The sequence below is a fragment of the Myotis brandtii genome, unplaced genomic scaffold, assembly GCF_000412655.1.
Source record: "Myotis brandtii unplaced genomic scaffold, ASM41265v1 scaffold29, whole genome shotgun sequence".
Lineage (NCBI taxonomy): Eukaryota > Metazoa > Chordata > Mammalia > Chiroptera > Vespertilionidae > Myotis > Myotis brandtii.
In genome coordinates this window covers 2,618,857-2,642,807 of record NW_005361075.1, presented here as the reverse complement: position 1 = coordinate 2,642,807, position 23,951 = coordinate 2,618,857, and the positions used below count along the sequence as shown (strand labels likewise).

The following is a 23,951-nucleotide window of genomic DNA, read 5'->3' as shown; positions in this document are numbered from 1 at the left end:
GTGCACGTCATAGTGAGTGGTTGAGCAGCCTTAGCATATCATTAGCATATTACGCTTTGATTGGTTGAACGGCCGACCGGTCGACCGGACACTTAGCATATTAGGCTTTTATTATATAGGATTTAAGAACTTGAATTAGTGAACTGAACCTTAATAATTACTTAATAATCATCTTCTATGTCTGTTTCATTAATAAGAACCAGTAGACATATAGTCAGAGACCATTCTCAAACATAAATCCCAATGAAGCATATGCAGGTGCTGTTAAAAAAAATCAAAGGTAAGATAAAATTCATCTGAAGGTATGGGCTAACAGTACAGAAATTTGAGAAGAAAGAAAAGGAATCAGTGAGTGGTTAAAAGGTTGCTTTTCTTTTTGGTCCTGGTTGACCTGACTCAGTAGTCCTTAACCTTGAAGGTTTTGGATCCTTTTGAGAATCAGATCAAAGTTCACAGACCCCGCCTGAAACCCCTCTGTGGGCCCCAGGTTAAGATGCCTTAATTTAGTTTAAATCCTTGCTACCTGATAATATTGAACTATCTTTTTAACGAGCAGTCTCGATGTCTAGTAGGAAAGATATTTTCATTAGTCTTGTGAGCCTAGGATACACTGGCAGTAACATGGCAGAAGTCAGGACTATATTGTTGCTGATTGGTTGTATTCAGGCAAGAGACCAGACTTCCCGCGGCACTTTTGTAGAAACAGGGACATGAAGGCATCCTATTCCTGGCATCACATGGTTCTTCTCCTTGTGGCTGGCTCAGAAACATTTCTCTTTCCCCCTTTTTAACATTATCTAAATATGAGGTACCAGAGGGAAACACAAAGGTTGCATCCTGGGGAGGACAGATGTAGAATGTAGCAGCAAGAACTCCAAGGAAGGCAACCCCCGTTCCTCCATTTATAAATTTGGGCCATCAAGTGGGCCAGTCATTGAGCCCCACTGACAATGAACTCCTTTGTCTTCAGCTGTGGTAACTTACTCCTTAGCAACAGAGTTTGGGTATCAGTTGGAGTATTTCCTTCTTGGCAAAAAACCCTCCCTGACTTACCAAGGTTTAGGTTCTAGCCTTTTAAATCCCTTTGACGGAAAGCCCAGCTCATCCTCCAGGCAGCCTATGGGTCAGGCAGCCTCATTGGCCTGACCCATAGGCAGGCCTTGTCTTATTTGTTTAAAGCATCTGGAGCACCATGTCTTTACTTCTTCTACTTTTCCTTTGGTCTCTCTCCTCCTCTGGCCTCTTTTTAAATATGATCCCATGTTTCTGCTCACTTCCCCCAGCGTATTCCACAAGGCATCTGTCTCTGTATGTTCTTGTGATCTCAGAACTTCTCTTCCAGAATTAAATTGGAAAGCTGTGTTCTGTTCACTAACTAGGGCAGCAGATGCTATCTCTGGTCTAGCTTTTAGCTTCTGTCTCTGTGCTGTATGGTTAATTTCTGACCACAGCATTACTGCAAGATAGCTTTTGACTGATGTCACATTATTCATCCTTAATACTCCAGTACTATATATATAAATAAACACAGTTTCTGGTGCATAGCAGTGCTCCCTAAATGATTGTAGTAGTAGCAGTTATTATAAAGAAGAAACCTAAACCCAAAGAAAGGATTTGTATCAAAATTTAGACGTCAGCTTCACAGTTGAAATAGACTTCTGAATTCTTGTTTCTAGAAGCACCCCAAATGAGCTGGCTTTGGGAGGTTAACTGGTATGAAATGTAACTTTTAAAGGATAATAAAGCCAATAAGAGTCCACTGTCAGTGAATGATATAATTGATGCTTGAATTAAAGTGTGACTTTTAATCCTAAATTCTTTTTTTCACATTCTACATAGAGTTAGTAAGAGAAATCTGGAGTGAAGTGCTTATTTGGTAAGCGATGCCTCCCTCGTGAGACACTGCTGCCATCCTATGTAACATTCTGCACTCGCCTGCTCTGCTTTCCTTTTCCCATGGAGGCTGTGGTCCTCTTCCCACCTGCCTGTTACCCAGGTCTCCTCCCAGGGTGGGAGCACCAGTGCATGAGTCAGTAGACCTGGGCCACCTCTTGATTGGCAACCTAAGTCATTTTAACTCCACTGTTGTAGAGCTGGGATATAGTTCTCTCTTAGTAAGAACCATTGTTTTTCATACCAAGTTTTGTCATGGATCACTTCAGTGGAATGACTGCTTTCTTTGCCTTTTCCTGTTCCCAGTTCGATTATAGGTTTTTGCCAGAGTTGTCACAAACAAGTGAGATCAACAACAGAACGGGCCTGGGGCCTGCTCTCCAAGTCTCAGTTCCCTTCCTGAGAGTTTTCCCTTTCCCAGAGCACTCACCCGGCTCCCGGGGCTGACCCTGTCCTTCCTCTGAGCATCTTTGGTAGATATTATGAGTGCGTCAGGGCTGCTAGGACTCCCAGAAGATTGGAGAGTACAGTCCATTAGTGAGCTCCAGCCTTTTGTATACGAGAAGCTTTGATTTAGCTTAGAAAAGACGAACCCACATCCTGACCCTTTTATATGCTAATTCGATATAAATGGATATGTGTCATTCATGTTTCCATTTTACTTCAGAGGACTTGACTTGGAGAACAATGCACATAAACTCTGTGCTAAAGCTTACAGAAGGAGACCCTTTCTAATTTTCCTTTGGTCTGGAATTTTCCAGATTCAACTTGATATTTAAGTATTCCGTGTAGAAAGTCATATGTCTTAAAACTTAGTTTTCAGTTTATATTTACCGAGGACCTGCGTACAAAAAATTCTTAGTGACTTTGCTAGAAGTTTCGTCTTCTGCATGCTTTGACTCTGTGCGTAGAACTGGCAGGCCCAAGGGCAGGGTGGAAATCTCAAAGCAGGTGTCTCGTGTTTTTCTTAGAGAGCATCACTTACTGGCGTGAGTGAAACCAGGCAGGAGCGCCTCCCTCACCACTTCCTTTTCACTTCCATCACTTAAATGGCTCCCCCAAAGCACTTCGACTTCTCTGTTTGTCAGCATTGGTTTAATATCATTTTGTTCTCTTCAGAGTTGCGATTTCTTGATTATTTTTCTCTCTGGTTTTTTATTTCTCTGCTTTGATTTCTGTTACTTTCTCTTTTAACTGTGGGGTCAGATAAGAAGAAGCAGGGAGAATGATGGGCCTTCTCCTTCCCACCCCAGATTTGCATTTAAGAAAGCATTTTCTTTAAATGTATACATTATGAATATGCCAATTTCTAGTGAAGGGAGATAGAAAATGTTTTAAGACTATGTTTAGGCTCATTGTGTCTCTTAAAATATTCTAGTTATTAATCCAGTTGCTTTTATATTTCTCCTTTATCCACATTGCATTGTCAAAAAAGGTAACTAAAGTTTAACACAGTGGCCCTACAGGTGTGGCTCAGTGGTTGAATGTCGACCTATGAACCAGGAGATCACGGTTTGATTCCCGGTCAGGGCACATGCCCGGGTTGTGAGTTCGGTCCCCAGTGTGGGGCATAGGAGGCAGCAATATGCCAATTTCTAGTGAAGGGAGATAGAAAATGTTTTAAGACTATGTTTAGGCTCATTGTGTCTCTTAAAATATTCTAGTTATTAATCCAGTTGCTTTTATATTTCTCCTTTATCCACATTGCATTGTCAAAAAAGGTAACTAAAGTTTAACACAGTGGCCCTACAGGTGTGGCTCAGTGGTTGAATGTCGACCTATGAACCAGGAGATCACGGTTTGATTCCCGGTCAGGGCACATGCCCGGGTTGTGAGTTCGGTCCCCAGTGTGGGGCATGCAGGAGGCAGCCGATTAATGATTCTCTCATCATTGATGTTTCTACCTCTCTCTCCCTCTCATTCCTCTCAGAAATCAATTAAAAAAGAAAAAAGTTTTTTAACACAGTGTCCTAAGTGGAAAAACATTGAAGACACATGGGAATCCCACTTGGCCTACCTTTGAGAGCTAGTTAGGTTTTGTCAGACTTTGTGATTTGAATCTGGTCTCAAGTAAATAAATCTGTGGCCCCCAAATCTCTCCCAAATTACTCTTGACCTGAAGAACCTTCGAGAACTATCCTTGTGAGGATTTAATCTGCAGCAGGAAAGTTGACCGGCATGATTTACTGCTCGCACTTGTCTAGGCCAAACCAGACCTTGGGGATTGGGGAACTTTTCTTTCCCCTGGGGTGAGCAGCTGCTTGTTGTTGCTATTGAGGCCTGTTCCAGTGTAAATTTTGTAGGATAATTAGCTCACGCTACTTCAGACCAGTTAGATTTCTCAACCTGAGCCACAAACTAGGAAATATAAATGTACTTTATTTGTAATCTGGCATCACCATAGTGGAAGTTTTTGATCCCAGTATGCATGGCTGGTTTCCCTGGACTAAACATAATCAGGCTTTGTTCATTTGTTGGAGGGATTGTAGTGGCTTCACCTACTTCTCAGAATTCATGAAATGTCTGACTTCTTCTCAGGTGCTGACCTTTCTGTACATTGGGTCTAGCTGTCTTTCCTTGATCTATAATAAATGTAGATGTACTAACTGCTCTGCTCAGACATCCCAGTGCTAGTTAATGTTAGCCTTTTCCAAGAGTTCTTGCTGTCCAATTTGCCCCCACAGGGCTTCTGTTGCACACTCTGTTGTGTAGGAGTCATTTGAAGGAGCATTCTGCTCTGTTTTGGATAATCATTTTCAGTCAGTATCTTGCTTGTTCTGGTGTGTGAGCCAATGGAAGAAGCAAGACAGCTTGTCTTCACAGACAGAACAGTGCCAGTCTCCATTCTCGTACATATCAGGTCAGGGATTCACCAGCAGCTTCTTGCCTTTAGGTGCCTGTGTTGGTGGTATCGGGGAGCACTTTTGCTTGGCTGCACTTACTAGTACATGGCAGCCACTGCTGTCAGGACTTGAGTTTAAGAAATGCATTGATGGCGTCATTTCCATAAATTGGCATTGATGTCTGCAAACATGGTTGTTTGCAATTATCAACCCTAATGGAAGGAAAAAGAGTCTTGGCCGAGAGCAGTGTATACTATAGTGGCCACTTATATTTAATATCGCTATGCAATCCAGTGCCAACCTTGCCCTGCAAGCATTAAGCTACACCACCTTTCTTCTTCCTGTACCTTCCTCTGATTTTCTCCTAGCAAACTGGGTGAGAATCTTGGATAATAAACTTTTTAGATGGCCTTAGTTGATGTTATTTAGTTAAGATTATTCTTGCTTAATTAAGATTTGTTTCTCTGAACCCCTCTGAAGTATAAATAGTTGAATACAATTTCCAGTCTAAGCTTCTACTTCAGACTTCTTGAACTCCCACCAAGAAGTTGATCTATGCCTTAAATTTTCAAGTGAAACACTTGAAGAATTTTTAAAAATACATTTTTATTGATTTCAGAGAGGAAGGGAGAGAGAGATAGAAACATCCATGATGAGAGAGAATCGGCTGCCTCCTGCAAGCCCCCTACTGGAGATCGAGCCCGCAACATGGGCATGTGCCCTGACCAGGAATGGAACCTTGACCTCCTGGTTCATAGGTCAATGCTCAATCACTGAGCAGCACTGGCCGAGCTGAAGACATTTTTTCACACTTTCCTGGACGCGGGTTTACATATTTCTTCAGCAGTGACATCTGGTTCATGGAGAAGAGCTGTTAAACCAGCTGTGTGTGCGTGTGCGAGTCCATTCCCAGGAGAGTGAAGAGCTCCGTGTATGGTTGGTGTGTTAGTTGAGCATCTCTGGGTGCAGGATACAGCAGTACTTCAGGAATCTAAGGGCTGGAATGTTTTGGGCTTTTGGAAGCCAGTGAAACAGAATGTAGAGCCAGAAAGCCCCAGATACCAGAAGTACTTTGTCTTCCTGCCTCTTGCCTCTCTCATGTTTCTGTTTCCCTTTTCTATCTCTTAGCATACTAAATGCCTTTACTTCTCAGGTGTATTCTGATTTAATGACAGAATATGGCTACCACTTAGCTCCCAAGTTTATATGAAAAGACTACCGGACTGTCTCTTGTCCTGTTTCAAATTTCTGGAGGAAACGATCTGGATTTAAATCAGATGTCTATCCTGTCATCTGTAACCTACTAACAGAAGGTCACTTCCTACAAACAAGGTTGCTGGGAGCCCACCATTATCAAACAGGGTAGTCTGAGCTCCTGGCCAGGAATGTCCTATTACATGGGCTTGGATGGAACCATCCAAGGAGCTCCTACCCTAGGAAAACCAGATTACACTCATGCTAAAATTGTATGGTTATTTTTTTCAAATTTATTTATATCACAAATGCATTGGTTTGATTTTTGTATTATTATACACTTGTTACCTGTACAAATGGCAGCTTATAGCTCATGTCTCAATTTATATTTTTTAAAACATTTCTTAATTGATTTCAGAGAGAGGAAGGGAGAGGGGGAGAGAGACAGAAACATCAATGATGAGACTCATCTGTCGGCTGCCTCCTGTATGCCCCCCACTGGGGATCAAGCCTGCAGCTGGGGATCTAGCCTTTAATCCCGCATATTCGACCAGGAATCCAACCGGGGACCTCAACCACTGAGCCACACCAGCCGGGCTCTCAAGTTATTTAAAGTAGAAATAGAAAAGGCCTTGAACAGTCATCTGGTGTTCAGATAGGTGATTGTCGGAACCATTCAGGAGAAATGGCTGTATAGATGCTCTATAAAGAAGCCCAAGAAAAGAAACTCTACAAACATTCTTCAGTGACCTGTTCAACTATACTTTTTTAATAATCAGTCTTTGACTCTGCAAACAGAACTGTATAATGGCTGATGCTCCATCCACTGAGCCAAACCGGTTTTGGCTATACTTGTTTTAAAGTCAGTCTTTGACTCTGCAAACAGAACCGTATAATTTTAGGGGCCTAGAATTGAATTATTGACCCAGTATAGACCTGCCCCAATCCAGCCAAATAAAATGAAGGACTTTTCTATTCCTCAGAAACTTAAGGAAATAAGTTCCATAACACTGGAACAATTTTTACTTCTTTATGGCTGCCTTCTTTTTTATACCACCAATACCATCTTACTTAGCTCTGTGATTATGATACAATTTCCCAGGGCCTTAGGAATAGAAGATTGAAATTTCAACCACTTACTGGTAATCTCAAACAAGTATCTCTGACTTGTTTTAAAAGACTTTGAGAGCAGATTCCTCAGCTTCTCTTCCACTGTCCAGGTATTCCCATGTTTATCCACGTTCTGTGTATGAGAAAATGAGACTGAAAAGTGACTTAAACTTGTTCTGAAACACAGTGGGCCAGAAGCAGTAGCTGAGCCAGGACCAGAAGTCCTGCTTTCTGATTCCCTGTCTGCTGTTCTTTCTGCGCAGCCCTGTGAAAAGGAATCAGGTTAGAGAGGCCTTGTGTCCTGGAACCCAGGCAATTTCTTTCTAATCTCTTTGGTGGCAACATGGAAGGCCCACTCTATAAGAAAGCACGGGGTTCTACACACTTTACATCTCTACGGTCTAACTCTTGCCCCTTCCCCACTCCTTTAATTTCTCTTAGATCTCTTTCAGGATATCAGTGTAAGAAAAAAAGGTCTCATTAATTTAATCTTTCAATAAAAATATACTAAGTGCCTGTTTGTGCCAGGCCCATTACTGCTATTGGACTCACATAGAAAATTCCACTTGACTGAACTTTGAAAATTCAAGGTAGTTGCTTGAAAAAGAAGAGTCATGTTCATACACCCATTAATTAGATCATTATCATATGAGGTTAGCTATACAGTGTCATTATCACAGTCATATCTCTTTGAGGAGGGCAGCATATGTATAAAAGTGATAGCTAACGAGTGTTAAGTGCCAGGTACCATAATTAATATTTTGCATTCATTATCTTAATTTAAACCTCACAACAACCCAATGAGGTTGGTATTATAAATGCATTTTTATAGATGAGTAAACTGAGGTTCAGACAAAAATGGTTAACATTTGAGTCATTTCCTGTGCACCAGGTGGTGTGTTAAGTGTTTATATGAATCATGCATAATCTTCACGAGAGCCCTATGATATTCGACCAAAATTATTCCCATTTTAATGATGAAAAGTATGACATTCCAAGAGGTTAGGTATTTTGTTCAGGTCATATAAGTAGATGGTGTAACTTGGTTAAGATTAGGAATGATCCACCCAGCCTCCCACTTCAGAGCCAGGATAGGGATTTCCCGTGCATTTCCATCCAATATTCTTGCCTTCAGAAGTAGATCAGAGACGAGATTCCTCCTGAGGCCCATGTCAAGGCTGTGTCTGCCTCCTGCCCGTCTGGTGCATGGCACCTCAGAGTGCTCAGTGCTTGGTTGGCCGTGTCCTATGGATAGTCAGATGTCTGGCAATGCCCAGGAGAGCCATGTAGACTCAGTTTTGACCCAAACCTCATGAAACCACAACCATATTTTTCTGTCTCCAATCACTGATCTCTTCCTGTGCAATTAAGAAATCTACCCGCAGGTTCAAATTTAAACCAGTAGCTTGCGTTTAAACTCAGATTCAAGTAGATTATGTATTTTTTATTTTTTATTAAATGTAGGACAGTTGTAGAAAACAGGGCATATATGTGATATAGAAAAGGTGTGTTTTTAAATGGAAAGACAAACCATAAGTACTCGATTGATAATAATTAACCCTTTCAACACATTGGCATTTCCAGAGATCTTGGGAAAATATTATTGCACCTTCTCACTTATTGGCCTTCAAGCTTCCAGTAGTTCTCTTTCCAACCTGCAAGCCTCCTCAATTCCTGTTTTTCCCATTTGTTTATTCAGCTAATATTTACTGAGTACCTGCTCTGTTCTAGGAAGTATAGATACAGCTGTGAAAAAGACTGACATACTTAGTTATAACCACGATAAAAGCTACAGAGGAAAGTATAAGGTGCTGTTAAAATACTAACAATAATGGGGAAGCATAAGAGCTGTGAAGTCAGGGAAGGTTTTCTGGGGGATTGATATTTAAGTTGAGACCAGAAGGATGAGCAGGAGTTAGGCAGGTAGGACGGGAACGGAAGGAAGCGTTCCAGGCAAAGGGACTAGCACATAGGAAGGCCCCAACGCAAGTAAAACTTGACTCATTTAGTTGCTGAGAAGCAGTCAAAGACAGGAAAGTGCTTCCAGGCAGAAAAGAGCCACATGTTGGAGAAGGACCTTTTTTTGTTCTTTTTAAAAGTTAGTGGCTTGAAAATGGATACTTCTGGAAAAAGTGATGATATTGCTGACCCATTGTTATTCTCATGATATGAAAGATGAAGTGGCCTGGTTTCAAGGGTGGTGCTGTGGGGAGGAGTGGGAGCCAGTAGCTCAGAAGGGGGCTGGGGGAGGTGGGGAGGGCTGTGGGGTGACTCTGATTCTGGGGGTTCTGTCTCCTCAGGCCTGAAGACCATCGTGGGCGCCCTGATTCAGTCCGTGAAGAAGCTGTCAGATGTGATGATCCTGACAGTGTTCTGCCTGAGTGTTTTCGCCTTGATCGGCCTGCAGCTGTTCATGGGCAACCTGCGGAACAAGTGTGTGGTGTGGCCCATCAACTTCAATGACAGCTACCTCGAGAACGGCACCCGGGGCTTCGACTGGGACGAGTATATCAACAATAAAAGTAGGTGGCCCCTTCCTGCAAGAGGAGAAAGGAAAATGTATCTCTAGGTTACACGGCCAGAAGCCATCACTGGGCTTTACCAAAGGTAGCTGGGGCCAGAAAGGAATGCCGGTGCTGCCGGAGGTAGCTTTGTGGAGCATGTCCTTTCCTGGAGGTGGGGTTGTGTTCAGAAGCTCTCCCACCCCACTTCTCTCCCTTTAAAACCAAAAGTGAGACTTTGTAGCTTTGTCACATGTACTCCTAAACTTTTGCTTTGAAAATCAGGCTCAGTAGCTTGATAGAAATTCTTTTTTCCCTAATTGGGTTGCCTGAGATATTTAAACATTTGGTCTAGAACAGTGATGGCGAACCTTTTGAGCTCGGCATGTCAGCATTTTGAAAAACCCTAACTTAACTCTGGTGCCGTGTCACATATAGAAATTTTTTGATATTTGCAACCATAGTAAAACAAAGACTTATATTTTTGATATTTATTTTATATATTTAAATGCCATTTAACAAAGAAAAATCAACCAAAAAAATGAGTTCGCGTGTCACCTCTGACACATGTGTCATAGGTTCGCCATCACTGGTCTAGAATATACGAAATGAGTGTCATAGGTTCGCCATCACTGGTCTAGAATATACCTCTTAAGCATTCTTAATCCTGCAAGACCTCAGTAATTGATCTGGTCTAGGGAGTCAAGTAATTTCTAAGGCATCATTTGATCCTATTACAGTTAAGGAATTTTAATAATTTCATTTCAGGAATCAAAGCACTTTAAGGAACATTTGGTGTAATAGTACTTCTATGAAATGATGGAAAAAGTTAACAATATCACTATTAGTCACTCTTGAGGAAATAAAGGCAGTTAAGTAGCCAAAAGAAATGTTGCAAAGGGGATTTTAGGGACACATAAAATTAAAGGAATCATGCCTTTCATTTAATATAGGACATGCTAACTGGTGATCAGTGAGGATTTCTAGTTTACCTGTGGTTAAGAGAAGATATAAGGATAGAGGGTAAAGTTATATAAACATATTCCAGCTTAGAAAACCCTCTTAAACCCCTTTGAGTTAACTACTGGACCTGGCATGTAGATTTGAAGTACGAGTGGAAGTCAGATGTCTGGGAAAAGAACATTGCATTAAGGGCTTTATGGTAGCACTTTTAATTTTTAAATACATATAGGAAAATTATGGGAAAGAATTCTTATCAGGTTTCATGCCTGTCAGAAAATATTTATATGAGCTAAAAATCAATAACTCTTTTTCCTGGGACTAATTAGGGACAGTGTAACCTTATTCTCTCATTCCCTTAAATCTGCCTTATTCATTTCCTGCCTCTTCAAACTCTTCTAGCAAATTTTTACACAGTTCCTGGAATGCTAGAACCTCTACTCTGTGGGAACAGTTCTGATGCTGGGTAAGTAGCTCACCTAGTTTTACTCTCATCCCTTAAAATAATGTTTCAGATAAAACAGGCAATATTTTCACTTTTCCTGGTGCTCCTGTAGTAGGCCCTAATTGGATCTAACATTTTGGGGCTAACGTATTTTCTTTAAAAATTGACCTGGCTACTTTGTTTCTTCCCTCTTTTTTTTTTCTTCTTCTTCTTCTTTTTTTAAATTCCCATTTGTTGGCCTGGTTCTATAGATGGTTATTTATTATCTCCAAGGTCATAAAGATGACTTGCAGGACTGTTGAAAGCCCTGAACTTCCCTTTCTTTCCTCAGGCAATGCCCAGAGGGATACCAATGTATGAAAGCAGGAAGGAATCCCAACTATGGTTACACAAGCTTTGACACTTTCAGCTGGGCCTTCTTGGCATTATTTCGCCTTATGACCCAGGACTATTGGGAAAACTTATATCAATTGGTAAGTAATACCTCTTTCTCAAGTGCTACCTCTTTTTTTTTGTGTGTGTGTGTGTGTGTGTGTGTGTGTGTGTGTGATAATGTTTGCATGAGGCTATCTGGGGTTGGGCACATTCTATGTAAGAGACCTTCAGTGAAGACATTATACAGTCACCTTAGGATGTTATTTCTCTGTTCTATAAAATTAAGTGAATTCTTTCGGCTCCTGTCCTGTTTCTTTAATGCTCAGTCATGTATAGCTGTGGAGGCTCACAGCCTCTTGCCTGGCCTGAGAATCTGCTGTCTCTTCCTACTTCTTATTGTTTCACCAAACCATCTGCAGTATTGCTGCTTTTGGATTTTTGGGTTTATGGCATCCTTTTAAGAAATATTAATTAAACACATTGTGCAAGACACTGTGCTAGACATTGTAAAGATAAGATTTCTATCCACAAGGACCTTGGAGTCTAAATAGATCAATGTTTTGGGGATTTGTAACATATTTGGACTTGTTCAAGCAGGTCGTGACAGTTTTTTTTTAAAAAAAAGGTCAGTACCATTCTATTGGGCTGCGTTGGTGACTGGGCAAGTCATTTAACTTTGCTGGTTCTGATGGAGAAGTTAGTCTAGGTCAGCGGTTCTCAACCTGTGGGTCGCGACCCCTTTGGCGGTCGAACGACCCTTTCACAGGGGTCGCCTAAGACCATCCTGCATATCAGATATTTACATTACGATTCATAACAGTAGCAACATTACAGTTACGAAGTAGCAACGAAAATAGTTTTATGGTTAGGTCACAACATGAGGAACTGTGTTTAAAGGGCCAGAAGGTTGAGAACCACTGCTTTATGTCATATCCTCTTTAAAAACCCGTCCTATTACAAGAGGATAAGGAAGAATGTCACTCAAGATGGGAACTTCCGGTGACTTGGACCTGATCCCAGAGATGGGATTTGTCTGTTAATACTCTTCGAGGGCCAGTAGGTAAATGAGCTAAAGCTTGTATTGTTTTCTTATATTTGTTTTAGAACCAACTGACAAAGTCAAATATAATTCTTAGCCCTGGGCATTTTTTTCTATTAAAAAAAAATGCTATGAAAGGACTATATTAGGAGGTTTGGGAAATGGAAGAGGGCTTTTTTTGCCACAGTGCTTTGCAATATGAAGGAGTACCACTCAATGAAGGACCGTCCTATTCAAAACGCAATAGTGCCCCTACAGAGGAACATTAGCCCCCGGGCTGTTTTCAGCCTGGTTCAGTCGATTCAAGTGACTCTGAACATGGTCTTTATCTTTGCAGACTTTACGAGCAGCTGGAAAAACGTACATGATCTTCTTCGTCTTGGTCATCTTTGTGGGTTCTTTCTATTTGGTGAACTTGATCTTGGCTGTGGTAGCCATGGCTTATGAAGAGCAGAATCAGGCAACACTGGAGGAGGCAGAGCAGAAAGAGGCTGAATTCAAAGCAATGTTGGAGCAGCTTAAGAAGCAACAGGAAGAGGCACAGGTCAGTGATCAATGCTTTGCCACAGTCCTGCCTGCCAGATCGCCGTGACTAAGGCCCCGTCTGATTGCCACTCCGATTGATCGCTTCTAGGCACATTGTCAAATAGCAGTTATTGATCTGATTAAAATACAGTTAACAACTGCACATGGTTGTTGCAATTATGCCATTTGTCTTAATGGCCAAATTATTTGGTAATATGATCTTTTGTTGAATTTCTCAGCTGTTCAGTGTTCAGCTGCCATGAGGCTGTGGAGGAAAAATAAGTGGCCAGAGAAGTTTAGATAGTGCTTCATGTAAACATAGCCTTTCTGTTGAGGAGAACATTAGGGTCGCCTTCAGAGATTTTCTGTAGTCTTAGAAAAGTATTGATTGTAATTAAAAATAAGATATAGATAAAATTCTAAAGTAAAATTTAAAAAACAAATTTATAATGCCACCACCCTAACATTTTACTTTCTAATCCTTATCCAAATATACATGTATTTTTACATTGTCGGGCCCATATGTATAATATAGTTTCTTAGCATGCATTTTCAGAGTTGCCCAGAAAAGATTGTTTGGTGCCAAGAAGGCAGCCAAATTCTTATCTGAGATACTCAAGAGAATAAATCCCAAAGTTCTCCCCACTGGGTTCTGCTCTGATTGCTCATTGCTGTGTGCCACAAAGCAGATTCAGCTGGAAAACGGACAGAGCCGGGCCCTGGCCACAGTCTCCTCACTGGCTGGTCCTCCTTCCTCCTTTTCTCACTCTTTTCCGTCTAAGGAAAAGGAAATGACCCGCACTAACTGCTTGGCTCCGGGGGCTCCAGGTGAGTGGTTCTGATCTGATCTGTGGCTCTGGCTCCTTTCCTAGGCTGCTGCGATGGCCACTTCAGCAGGAACTGTCTCAGAAGATGCCATCGAGGAAGAAGGTGAAGAAGAGGGAGGCTCACCTAGGAGCTCCTCGGAAATGTCTAAGCTCAGTTCCAAGAGTGCGAAGGAAAGACGGAACCGGAGGAGGAAGAGGAAGCAAAAGGAACTCTCTGAAGGAGAGGAGAAAGGGGATCCTGAGAAGGTGTTTAAGTCCGAGTCAGAAGATGGTATGAGGAGGAAGGGCTTTCGGCTGCCAGACAACAGGATCGGGAGGAAATTTTCCATCATGAATCAGGTAAACTCTTTGCGCTGGGTCAAACGGCCTAAGAAATTCTGGTTTTCCTAATCTCACTTTTCTCTTATTCCTCTTTGGCTTTACATTTTCCAGACCCATCCCTGCATCCTAGGGCCTGCCTTTCCATGCTCCAGGTTGTTCTCTTCTGAGAGGAAGAGTTACTGGCATATTAGGACCATTGCTGCTCTAACGCAGCCTAGGACAATGTGACAACCTTTGGCAGACATACTGCGGCATAAAGTCTGTGTCTCCTCAGCAAGCCTGTGTTCTAAAACATCAGGAAGAACTGTTCCCCTCTTAGCATCTGAACATGAGAATTTAGCACAAACACCCCTGTTAAAGAATTGCACATAACTGCCCTAACCAGTTTGGCTCAGCGGATAGAGCGTCGGCCTGCGGACTCAAGGGTCCCAGGTTCAATTCCGGTCAAGGGCATGTGCCTTGGTTGCGGGCACATCCCCAGTGGGGAGTGTGCAGGAGGCAGCTGATCAATGTTTCTCTCTCATCGATGTTTCTAGCTCTCTATCCCTCTTCCTTCCTCTCTGTAAAAAAATCAATAAAATATTAAAAAAAAAAAAAAGAATTGCACATAACTGTAGATTTAAAAATGTGATGAAACTCTTTAGGTCACCTTATTGGAATGTGGCAAGTTCTAGTAATTATTCTAGATATATAGTGTCATGCTGATAAATCAGCCCATGGTAGATTAAAAGCCTCCACTTTACCCAACTTTGGTAAATGGGGAAAACTAAGAGAAAGAGAGGGAGGAGCACTTATGGATAATTATTGAGCATTCTGTTACAGTAAATATCACATAACATATTTTTTTATTTCAAAGAACACCAGCCACTAAAATCCAATTTTTAGGCCATTTAATTCCCCATTTTAAAGAAATGCTGGAAAGTTTGTAAAGTATAGAATAGATTACAGTTATTGGTTATGGCATTGTATCCAGTGTCTTCCTGTTTCCCAGGGATGATTCATTGCTTTTTTTGTGTGTTTGTTAATCCTCACCTGAGGATATTTTTCTATTGATTTTTAGAGAGAATGGAAGGGAGGGGGAGAGAGAGAGAAATATTGATGTGAGAGAGACACATCGATTGGTTGCCTCCTGAACGTGCCCTGACCAGGCAGGGATCGAACCTGCAACTGAGACATGTACCCTTGACCAGAATAGAATCCAGGACCCTTCAGTCCATGGGCCAGCACTCTATCCACTGAGCCAAACCAGCTAGGGCAAGGATATGCTTATTGATCATGGAGAGAGAGGAAGGGAGGAGGGGGACAGAAACAGAGACAGAGACAGAGATCGGTTGACTCTCACAGGCACCCTGACTAGGGATTGAACCCAAAACCCAGGTATGTGCCCTGACTGGGAATCGAACCTGCCATCTTTTTGGTGTACAGGCCGATGCTCCAACTAACTGAGCCACCCAGCTGGTGCCACTGTGTGTCTTTTCTGCATCCCTCTCTTCCCAGGTCAGTCTTTTGCTAGTCCTATTCATTTTATCATAACAGAATCTCACATGTCCATTCCCTTCTTTCTATTCTTATTAATCTGATCTTAGTTCAGACTTGTATAATTTTGTTCTTCTACAGTTATCCACCACAGTTTCATTCCCTCTGGTCCTCCCTCTGCTTTGTGTTTTGTATACTGTCAGCAGATGGCTTCCTAAAACATAGCTCTCATTACTCATGGAGTGCCTGCCATGTGTCAAGGATTATGCTAGGTCCTAGAGGTTAAAAGATGATTCAAATACCATCCCTGTCCCAGAAGCTTACAGTTTAGTGGAGCAGCCCGACACATTAAAAAGTTACTTACATAATAGCATTGATGGCAATATTTCATAATTGAGATCTACTGGGTTATCTTGGAGGACACAGATCTATCCCAACCCAGAGGTTCAGCAAAGATTTTCAGGTAATGTATGTGTGTGTTGGTGAGGGAGCAGTTAGAAGAAAGGGCATTTGAAGAAAAGTATGTTCCAGTTTGGATATACCCAGTGGAATTATTTGTTGGATAACCAAATAGAGTGGTCTTTTAGGCACACATACAGTCAAATGATAGCTCACTGAAGAGGTGCTAAGCTGAGGAGTGGTGATTGAAATAATGAAATTACTCAAAAATATTGTGTCGAGTGACAGAACAGTGGGCCAAAGACACAACCACTGGTGTCCACGGGCAGCAGAGATGAAGCTCATGAAGGAAAATAAATGAGTGGCCATTAGCGATGCTAAGAGAACCAAGAGTTCAGTGAAGCCAAGAGGACACAAGGGTTAGAGAAGGTAGGGAAGTGATCAATGGATTGAAATTTAACAGAGATGCTTCGTGGGATCAGAAGTGGAAATGTTTGTTGAATTTGGCAATCTAAAGCACTGAGAACTTTAAAGACACGTTTCAGTGCAGGGTAAGGATGGATGTTATATTGAGTGGGAAGTGGAGACAATGAGCATAGACTTCTCACTCGGGCTTATTTAAAGAATATGGGTGCAAATAAGCATTTTTGTAATATGGGAGGAGGGACGCCCAGAAGGAGGGGAGATGGAGGTAGAAAATGAGGTAGAACAGAAAAGAAAATAGAACACAGTCTTGGAAGATGTAGTCTCTAATAGGAAACGGGCTCCTTATTCCCAAAACATTGGGAAAAAAGGGGAGGTTGGGCATGGATAAGTTTATAGGTAGGGAGTAGGAAGCTGAGGAAGAAAATACCCGACAGTCTCTAGTTTTCAATAATGTAGAAAGTTTAAAATCTTATTGAAGGGAATGAGAGGTTGAGTAGGGGTTTAAAGAAAATATCGACAGTTTAAAATAGTTAATAAGAATGGGAGAGAGAATTCCTGTAATCAGATTTACTCTACTTACTAATGAAGTCCCAACCCCTTCTCCTGGACACAATCTGCCTTTTCAGTCTCTAGTCACTAAGCATCCTATTCTTAAACGAAGTGAACTGCTAGGTGCTTTTCACATGTGTTTGTTTTCTACCCTCTATTTTGCTCTAAATACACCCTAAGATGCCCCATTTTTCCATCTCTGAATGTCTGCATCATACTTATTCTTCACATTCTTCTCTCAAGAAACATTTCCTGACCTCCCCCATTCCACACCCAACCGGAAATTATTTCATCTTTTCATTCTATTTCATACATATCTCTTTACTCTCTGTGATATTGTATTTTCTTACGTTCATATCCTCTTCTTAAAGTCCTAAAGCCAAGACTTGCTTCTTTGCACATGGCTAGCATTCAGATATGTGTTGGACAATTAAATGAAGGACTTTTATAAAACTGATACTTAACCCCATCTGGGACTTCTTTATGGCCTGCAACCAGATATCTCACCTTCACCTCACCTTTCTCCTAGGGCAGCCTCTTTGGGGGAAAAGTGTGATTGCAGCTTTGTTGTAATCCCGCCTTTCACTGGCAAACCATCACTGAGCTAGTTAGTGCTGTTAACACTTTGCTGCTGAATGGTCTCTGATTAATCCAAACACTTTAGCACAGAGTTGTACTGATTGCTCCATAGCTCAAAGCACAAATCTGGGCTTCTGAGAGGTCCTGCTTTGCATGAAAATGTTCACTTCCTCTAATTTCCCCATCTGAGAAAAATTGTCGATTCTACAGGCCTTGGCTGACTGCCAAGACTTGCTTAGAAGCCCCGCAAGGTAGTAAATAGTCTTTGTCCTAGGATCCTCCTGCAGTTTCTCTGGTTTTATCTGGAAGAATGGCTGAAGAAACTGAGGGCTAGGGAGATTAGCTAACTTGTCCAAGGTTATATAGCTAGTAAATATTAGAGTCAGCATTAGAACCAGGTCCCTCTGACTGCAGAGCAAAGCTGGTGTCCGTAAGCACTGCAGTCTGTAATCATCCCCTTACTCACCTCCACGCATGCATGGTCATCTCTCCTCTTGGCTTGACAATGAATGTGGCTTCAGTTTCCCACAGCACAGTTCAGGTGTATATCAGTGTCCTTCACTGCCAGGTCTTTGGCACCCTCTTGAGACATCTGCCCAACCCATTTCCCTATAAAATTACTGCTGTGTTTTTAGGGCTTAGGACAGTTTATAAATATTAGGTTGAGTCCATTTTTGCAAAGTATTTTAATTATTGTATTGCATCAGTTCTCTCTTTCCAGTTTCCCACAGCACAGTTCAGGTGTATATCAGTGTCCTTCACTGCCAGGTCTTTGGCACCCTCTTGAGACATCTGCCCAACCCATTTCCCTATAAAATTACTGCTGTGTTTTTAGGGCTTAGGACAGTTTATAAATATTAGGTTGAGTCCATTTTTGCAAAGTATTTTAATTATTGTGTTGCATCAGTTCTCTTTTTCTGAGAGGGATAGAGAGTTAGAAACATCGATAAGAGAAACACCGATCAGCTGCCTTCTGCACACCTCCCACTGGGGATGTGGCCACAACCAAGGAGGTTGAGTCCATTTTTGCAAAGTATTTTAATTATTGTGTTGCATCAGTTCTCTTTTTCTGAGAGGGATAGAGAGTTAGAAACATCGATAAGAGAAACACCGATCAGCTGCCTTCTGCACACCTCCCACTGGGGATGTGTCCCCAACCAAGGACACATACCCTTGACTGGAATTGAACCTGGGACCTTTCAGTCCGCAGGCCGATGCTCTATCCACTGAACCAAACTGGTTAGGGCTTAAAGAGCTTTTTTAAATGTGCTTTTATTATATTAGAAGAAACTATAATTTAAAAATTTTTAAATATTTACTGATTTATTTTAAAATAATAATGATAAAACTGATTATATGTTTAATACAAGTTGTACATATTTTTGTAAAAAGTAACTTTCTCAGAACAAAAAATTCGTGGAACTTTGACACTGGAGGGGAACCAAGATGGCGGTTTAGGTAAATGCTGGTCCTCACTCATAAAGGGATATTTAGAACTCAGGTACTTGACTGGGATGGGACAGCTTACTTTCAGACGTACCTATTACGATCTTGCTAAGCCCAGCCGGTGTGACTCAGTGGTTGAGCATCGACTTATGAACCAGGAGATCATGGTGTGATTCCTGGTCAGGGTACCTGCCCAGGTTGCAGGCTCAGTCCCCAGTGGGGAGCGTGTAGGAGGTAGCCAATCAGTGATTCTCTCTCATTGATATTTCTATCTCTCCCTTCCTCTCTGAAATCAATAAAAAGAATTTTTTTAAAGGAGAGATAAAGCATGTGTTTAAAGAACTGTAGTAAAAAGTAGAGCGTAAGTACTCTGAAAGGGGCTCAGTGCTGTGGGAAGATTAAGAAGTTTGTAGAGGAGAACCAAGAGGATTTCCACAGCTGAACAGAGAGTGGAAATAAAGAAAATAAAGACCCAAGGGCAGTGTGCCTGAATGGTAAGGTATGTGAGTTAAAGAGTGAAAGATAAATGGAGAAAATAAATTAGGTGCTAAAGGTGATCATGGGATTTAGCAAAGAAGCCCAGGAGTGTCTGTGTCCTGTCTTGACCTGGCCATAGTTCTCTCTGGGGAGGCCCTCGAGGCAGATATATATGCCCTCGGCACAGTTTATTAACATATAAGCTTATGCTCTGAACCTCAGTGTTCTATGTTAAACTCAACTGAGCAGGTAGGTAGAAGCTCAAGGATACTTCCTATCCCCTCGGCACCCAATCTTGGGACCTTACTGTCTTAATCATGTTTGTGCTCTGTATTTTAGGATGCTCTGACATTTTAGGAGCCTTGCTGGCAGGGTAGGGACTGCCCTTCCCAGTGCTAGCTTAATTCCTAGAGCAGTGATGGCGAACCTATGACACGCGTGTCAGAGGTGACACGCGAACTCATTTTTTTGGTTGATTTTTCTTTGTTAAATGGCATTTAAATATATAAAATAAATATCAAAAATATAAGTCTTTGTTTTACTATGGTTGCAAATATCAGAAAATTTCTATATGTGACATGGCACCAGAGTTAAGTTAGGGTTTTTCAAAATGCTGACATGCCGAGCTCAAAAAGTTCGCCATCACTGTCCTAGAGGCTACTTGCCTGGAAGTGTGCCTTTCATATGCAAAACCCCTGTTTCCCAACCTTTTCCTTTTGTCTAACTCTCACACACCAAGTCAATATTTCCCCTGCTCTGAATCCCTCCAGGGCCAACTACTGTGTAACTGGGACCACTCCTATAGCCCCGAGCCTGCCTGGAATTACTTAAACTGTCCAATCCTAAACTTGCTCAAAGGTGCCTACTCTGCCTCACCCATTTGTTCCTGAGTAAACCACAGTGCAGATGCTCGGCCATGCTTTCCCCGTCGCCCCTTCTGCCTCCTTACTAATCCTAGAACCTCTCCGTGAGGCCCTCCATGCTCCCTTCTCTGAGAAACTGTAAGGAATAAACTCCTCCTTCAAAGGCAGTTGTCTCTGTGTCTGTCACCTTACCCTACCAGATTAAAACAAAATCATAGGTACATTTTAAGACACCATCGTCTGGCCAGCCACATTGTTTAGGGAAGTGTTTCTCAACCTGTCCGTGGTGAAGAACCAGTTTCTGTTTTTCCCAAGTTTTCATGAACTGATACTGTTGTAAAATAAAATAACAATGAATTTCTAGAAAAATGGTCACAGTCTTGAATGTTGTGACGTCTACTTGCTGTAAGAGTTTCTAAATGATTCTCTTTATTTTTCTACTTGTCTAGTTGCAAACCAGTAGTAGGTCATTCACTAACATTAGTCTGTGAATCATACTTTGAGAATTGGTTCAGGGGAATGAATCAGTGAGAATGCCTAACATAAATGTGAGAAGAGGACTAGCCTGCAGGGAGCTGGTGGAGGCCTTTATTCCTTTCCAAACCCAACGATATGGAGGAAGGAAGTCTAAGAGCTGGCCGTGTGTGTGCCCTTTTAACACACAGTGACACTTCCCACTCATAAATGAGACCTAGTGAACATTCTAGAATCTAACCAATGCAGCTTCTCCTCTGTGATGCAGGGTTGGGGCAAAAGAGCAAAACAAATCAGAGTAATCAGGAAAGGTGTCAGGGACGTTGCATACCTGCATTCTCTCTTCTAAAGGCCTATGTACAGCATGTGGTATGTATTTAGCAGTGACATTTATGTCAAATAATCTATGGTTAGTGGTTTTCTTGATGTGCCCCCCTCCCCCGTGATCAAATTCATTTATGGTCTCAGAGATTTGTGGGTTGCTTCCACCCAAGGCAGGAAAAGACTGCATACCAAGGGAAATGCAAATGAGAGAATAGAGTATGATAGAACTAGAAATATCCAAAGAAAATACACTGATCCAGCTGCCGGCTTGGCTCCTCCGTGCATTATAGGGAGAGACTGGAACTGGAAGCATTTTGAATCTAGAGTTAGAAATGGAGTTCTAGGGAACAAAAACATCTGGGTGGGAATATTAAAGAGGATCCCTACAGCCCTTCCAGGGTTATCACCAACAGTGTTATTGTAAAAGATTTATTTAACACATAGCACATGCAGTATTGTAGAGTCCCACAAAGAACTTTCACAGAGGGATCATTTACAAAAAGGTTAAGGCCTGAACTCTAAGGCAAAAATCTCATATAGCTAAAAATTATTTTGAAAATTCCTTCAAGTCATAATTGGGCAAACTAAGTATCTCAGGGTGTAACAGGAAGGATTGTCCAGTCAGTTGTTAAGTTTCTTTCTCTTAGAGCAGTGGTCCTCAAACTGGAGGTGCATCCCTTTGGGACATTTGAAGGTTTTCCAAGCACAGTTTTAAGGAACCTGATTCTCAGATCTTTTTTTTTTTTTAATTAATCCTCACCTGAGGATATTTTTTTGCATTGAGAGAGTGGGGGTGGGGGGCTGAGAGAGAGAGAGAGAAAGAGAGAGGGAGAGAGAAGAGAGACATGGATTGGTTGCCTCCTGCACACACCCCAACCAAGGCCGGGGAGCAAACCCGAAACCCAGCTATATGCCTTTTGGTGTGCAGGACGACGCACTAACCACTGAGAAACACGGTCAGGGCCCAGATCTTTAACTTATTCCTATGCCCCAGGTTAGCCCTGTGGTCCAAAATCACACCATTTCTCCTTTTCCCTTTCCCCTTTCACAGTTAACCTCCTCCCAACTTTACAAAAGAAAGACATACCTCTGTGATCCAATTATTATGTAGAGCATTACCCTAAGGTATAAAAATCTTTGAGGTGCCAAACAAAGGGACAATTGAAAATATTAGTATCTACAAAGTTTTCTTTAATCCAGGAAATGTAAATCCATCGTAAGGCTTTCTGAATTTATTTCTGACACACTTCTGCTAAGAGTGAAACAGAGTTATAGTCAAGGGTATTGGGATGTTTTAAGTTCAGGAGCCAGGTGGTTACCACTGGGATACATATTAATAAACTTATTTTAAATAATTAGGTCATACTTTCTCCTATGAAAATAAGTCTGATTTGGCCAGTTGCTTTGGCAGTGGGGGCATAGACATTTTCATAAATTAAATGAGCCAAATCTATGGCTTTGAGGTTTTTTTGTTTTGTTTTTTGTTGTGTGTTTTTTGGTTTTTTTGCTTTGAGGTTTTGATGAAAATATTTTAAAAGCATGTGATAAGGTAAATCACCTTATTAAAAAATTAATGTTGGCATTGATATATATAAATTAACAATATTTGGGTTATTCTAATCTTTTCTGTTGGGTTAAATAAGGTTCCTTTAAGTAAAGGAATAAACCCTTTAAGAGTAACCCGTATAATTATTAGAAATAATAAATAAAGCCTTTTTGGTATTCACAGAAATCAAGAAATAGAATAATTCTAATAACTAGGTAGTAAATCCTGAGGCAAGTTGGGTGGTTTTAAGTCTTTGCTTTTAAAAAAATTGAGAGGAACTAATTTAATTGCTACCAATAAATCCTTAAAATGTGAGGGCATATAATTTGACAAGAGTTCAAAGAAGTGAGTAACATTACTATAACAAAATTCTTCCGTTCTAAGATACTGTTTGTTAATAAGATTTCTCAGCACTTAAAAATCAAGTTTTAAAAAAGGGGGAAGGGAGTTGATGTTGAGCCATGTTTCATTCTAATAATAAGTAATACTCTCTACAAATATTTACACACCAAAAACACCAATTGAAAAAAATCTCACCCATCTCATTAAGAGATACATTTTTATAAAATTTGTAAAGCTTAGTAATTACTTATAAAGTATATATTTATGTATCTTGGTCAACTTTTGTTAATAGACTAATAACTCAATCCAGGAGGGTTTTCAAATTTCTCAGAGACTCATGGTCATGGGAAAATTAAAAAAAAAATTTTAAATATAGTTTATAATTTTTTGCAGAAAAGTATTTAAAGGTGATCAGTAAAAAACAAAGTATAAAATATACATTAGCCTAAAATTCTCTAGGGAATGTAGAAAGGAAATATGTGTTGAAGGAGAAAGAAATGAGGAAAAATTTCTAAATGGTAAAGAAGAGATTTATTTTAAAATGTCAGTGCTGAGAACTACATAATTTACAAATATGGAAACTTTTGGTGAAAAAATTTATGTTGAGTTTAAAATAACGGGGAAGGGAACATAAATAATGTCCAGTGGAACAAAAATGCTTGAAGATCACTGTTGGCACAGCACTGGCCTCCAGGCACGTTCTCCTTGAAGGACTGGCAAGTGATGCCCACTTTGACATTCTTTCTTCCTGCCGAGTGTGGCATGAGCCTCACTTGAGGAAAGGAAAGGCACCACAGACGTGTTCCCCAGGGCTTTGGCTGCAGAGAGCGAGGTGGAAGCATGGTTTCCGTGCTGAGTGAACGATGAGTAGAACTTTTTAGCGGTGAACTGGTTTAAAGCCAGGTACACCTCAAGGCTGAGGGGCCAGAAGTGAGTAGTCATGGGGAGTGCGCAGCAGTAGAAATTTAACCTCCCGAGTGCTTTCTGCAAACACTTGTGCTCTGACAGCAGGAATGC

At 41.2% G+C, this 23,951-nt stretch overlaps 1 protein-coding gene across 1 annotated transcript in view; it reads left to right on the top strand.

Moving 5' to 3' along the window:
* Positions 1 to 23,951, top strand: part of SCN8A (sodium channel, voltage gated, type VIII alpha subunit) — a 133,690-nt gene that overhangs the window by 42,618 nt on the left and 67,121 nt on the right. The window contains exons 7-11 of the mRNA XM_014542022.1: positions 9,341 to 9,562; positions 10,904 to 10,967; positions 11,278 to 11,419; positions 12,698 to 12,904; positions 13,758 to 14,051. Coding sequence (XP_014397508.1) covers positions 9,341 to 9,562; positions 10,904 to 10,967; positions 11,278 to 11,419; positions 12,698 to 12,904; positions 13,758 to 14,051 — 929 coding nt within the window. The remainder of the gene's footprint in view (positions 1 to 9,340; positions 9,563 to 10,903; positions 10,968 to 11,277; positions 11,420 to 12,697; positions 12,905 to 13,757; positions 14,052 to 23,951) is intronic.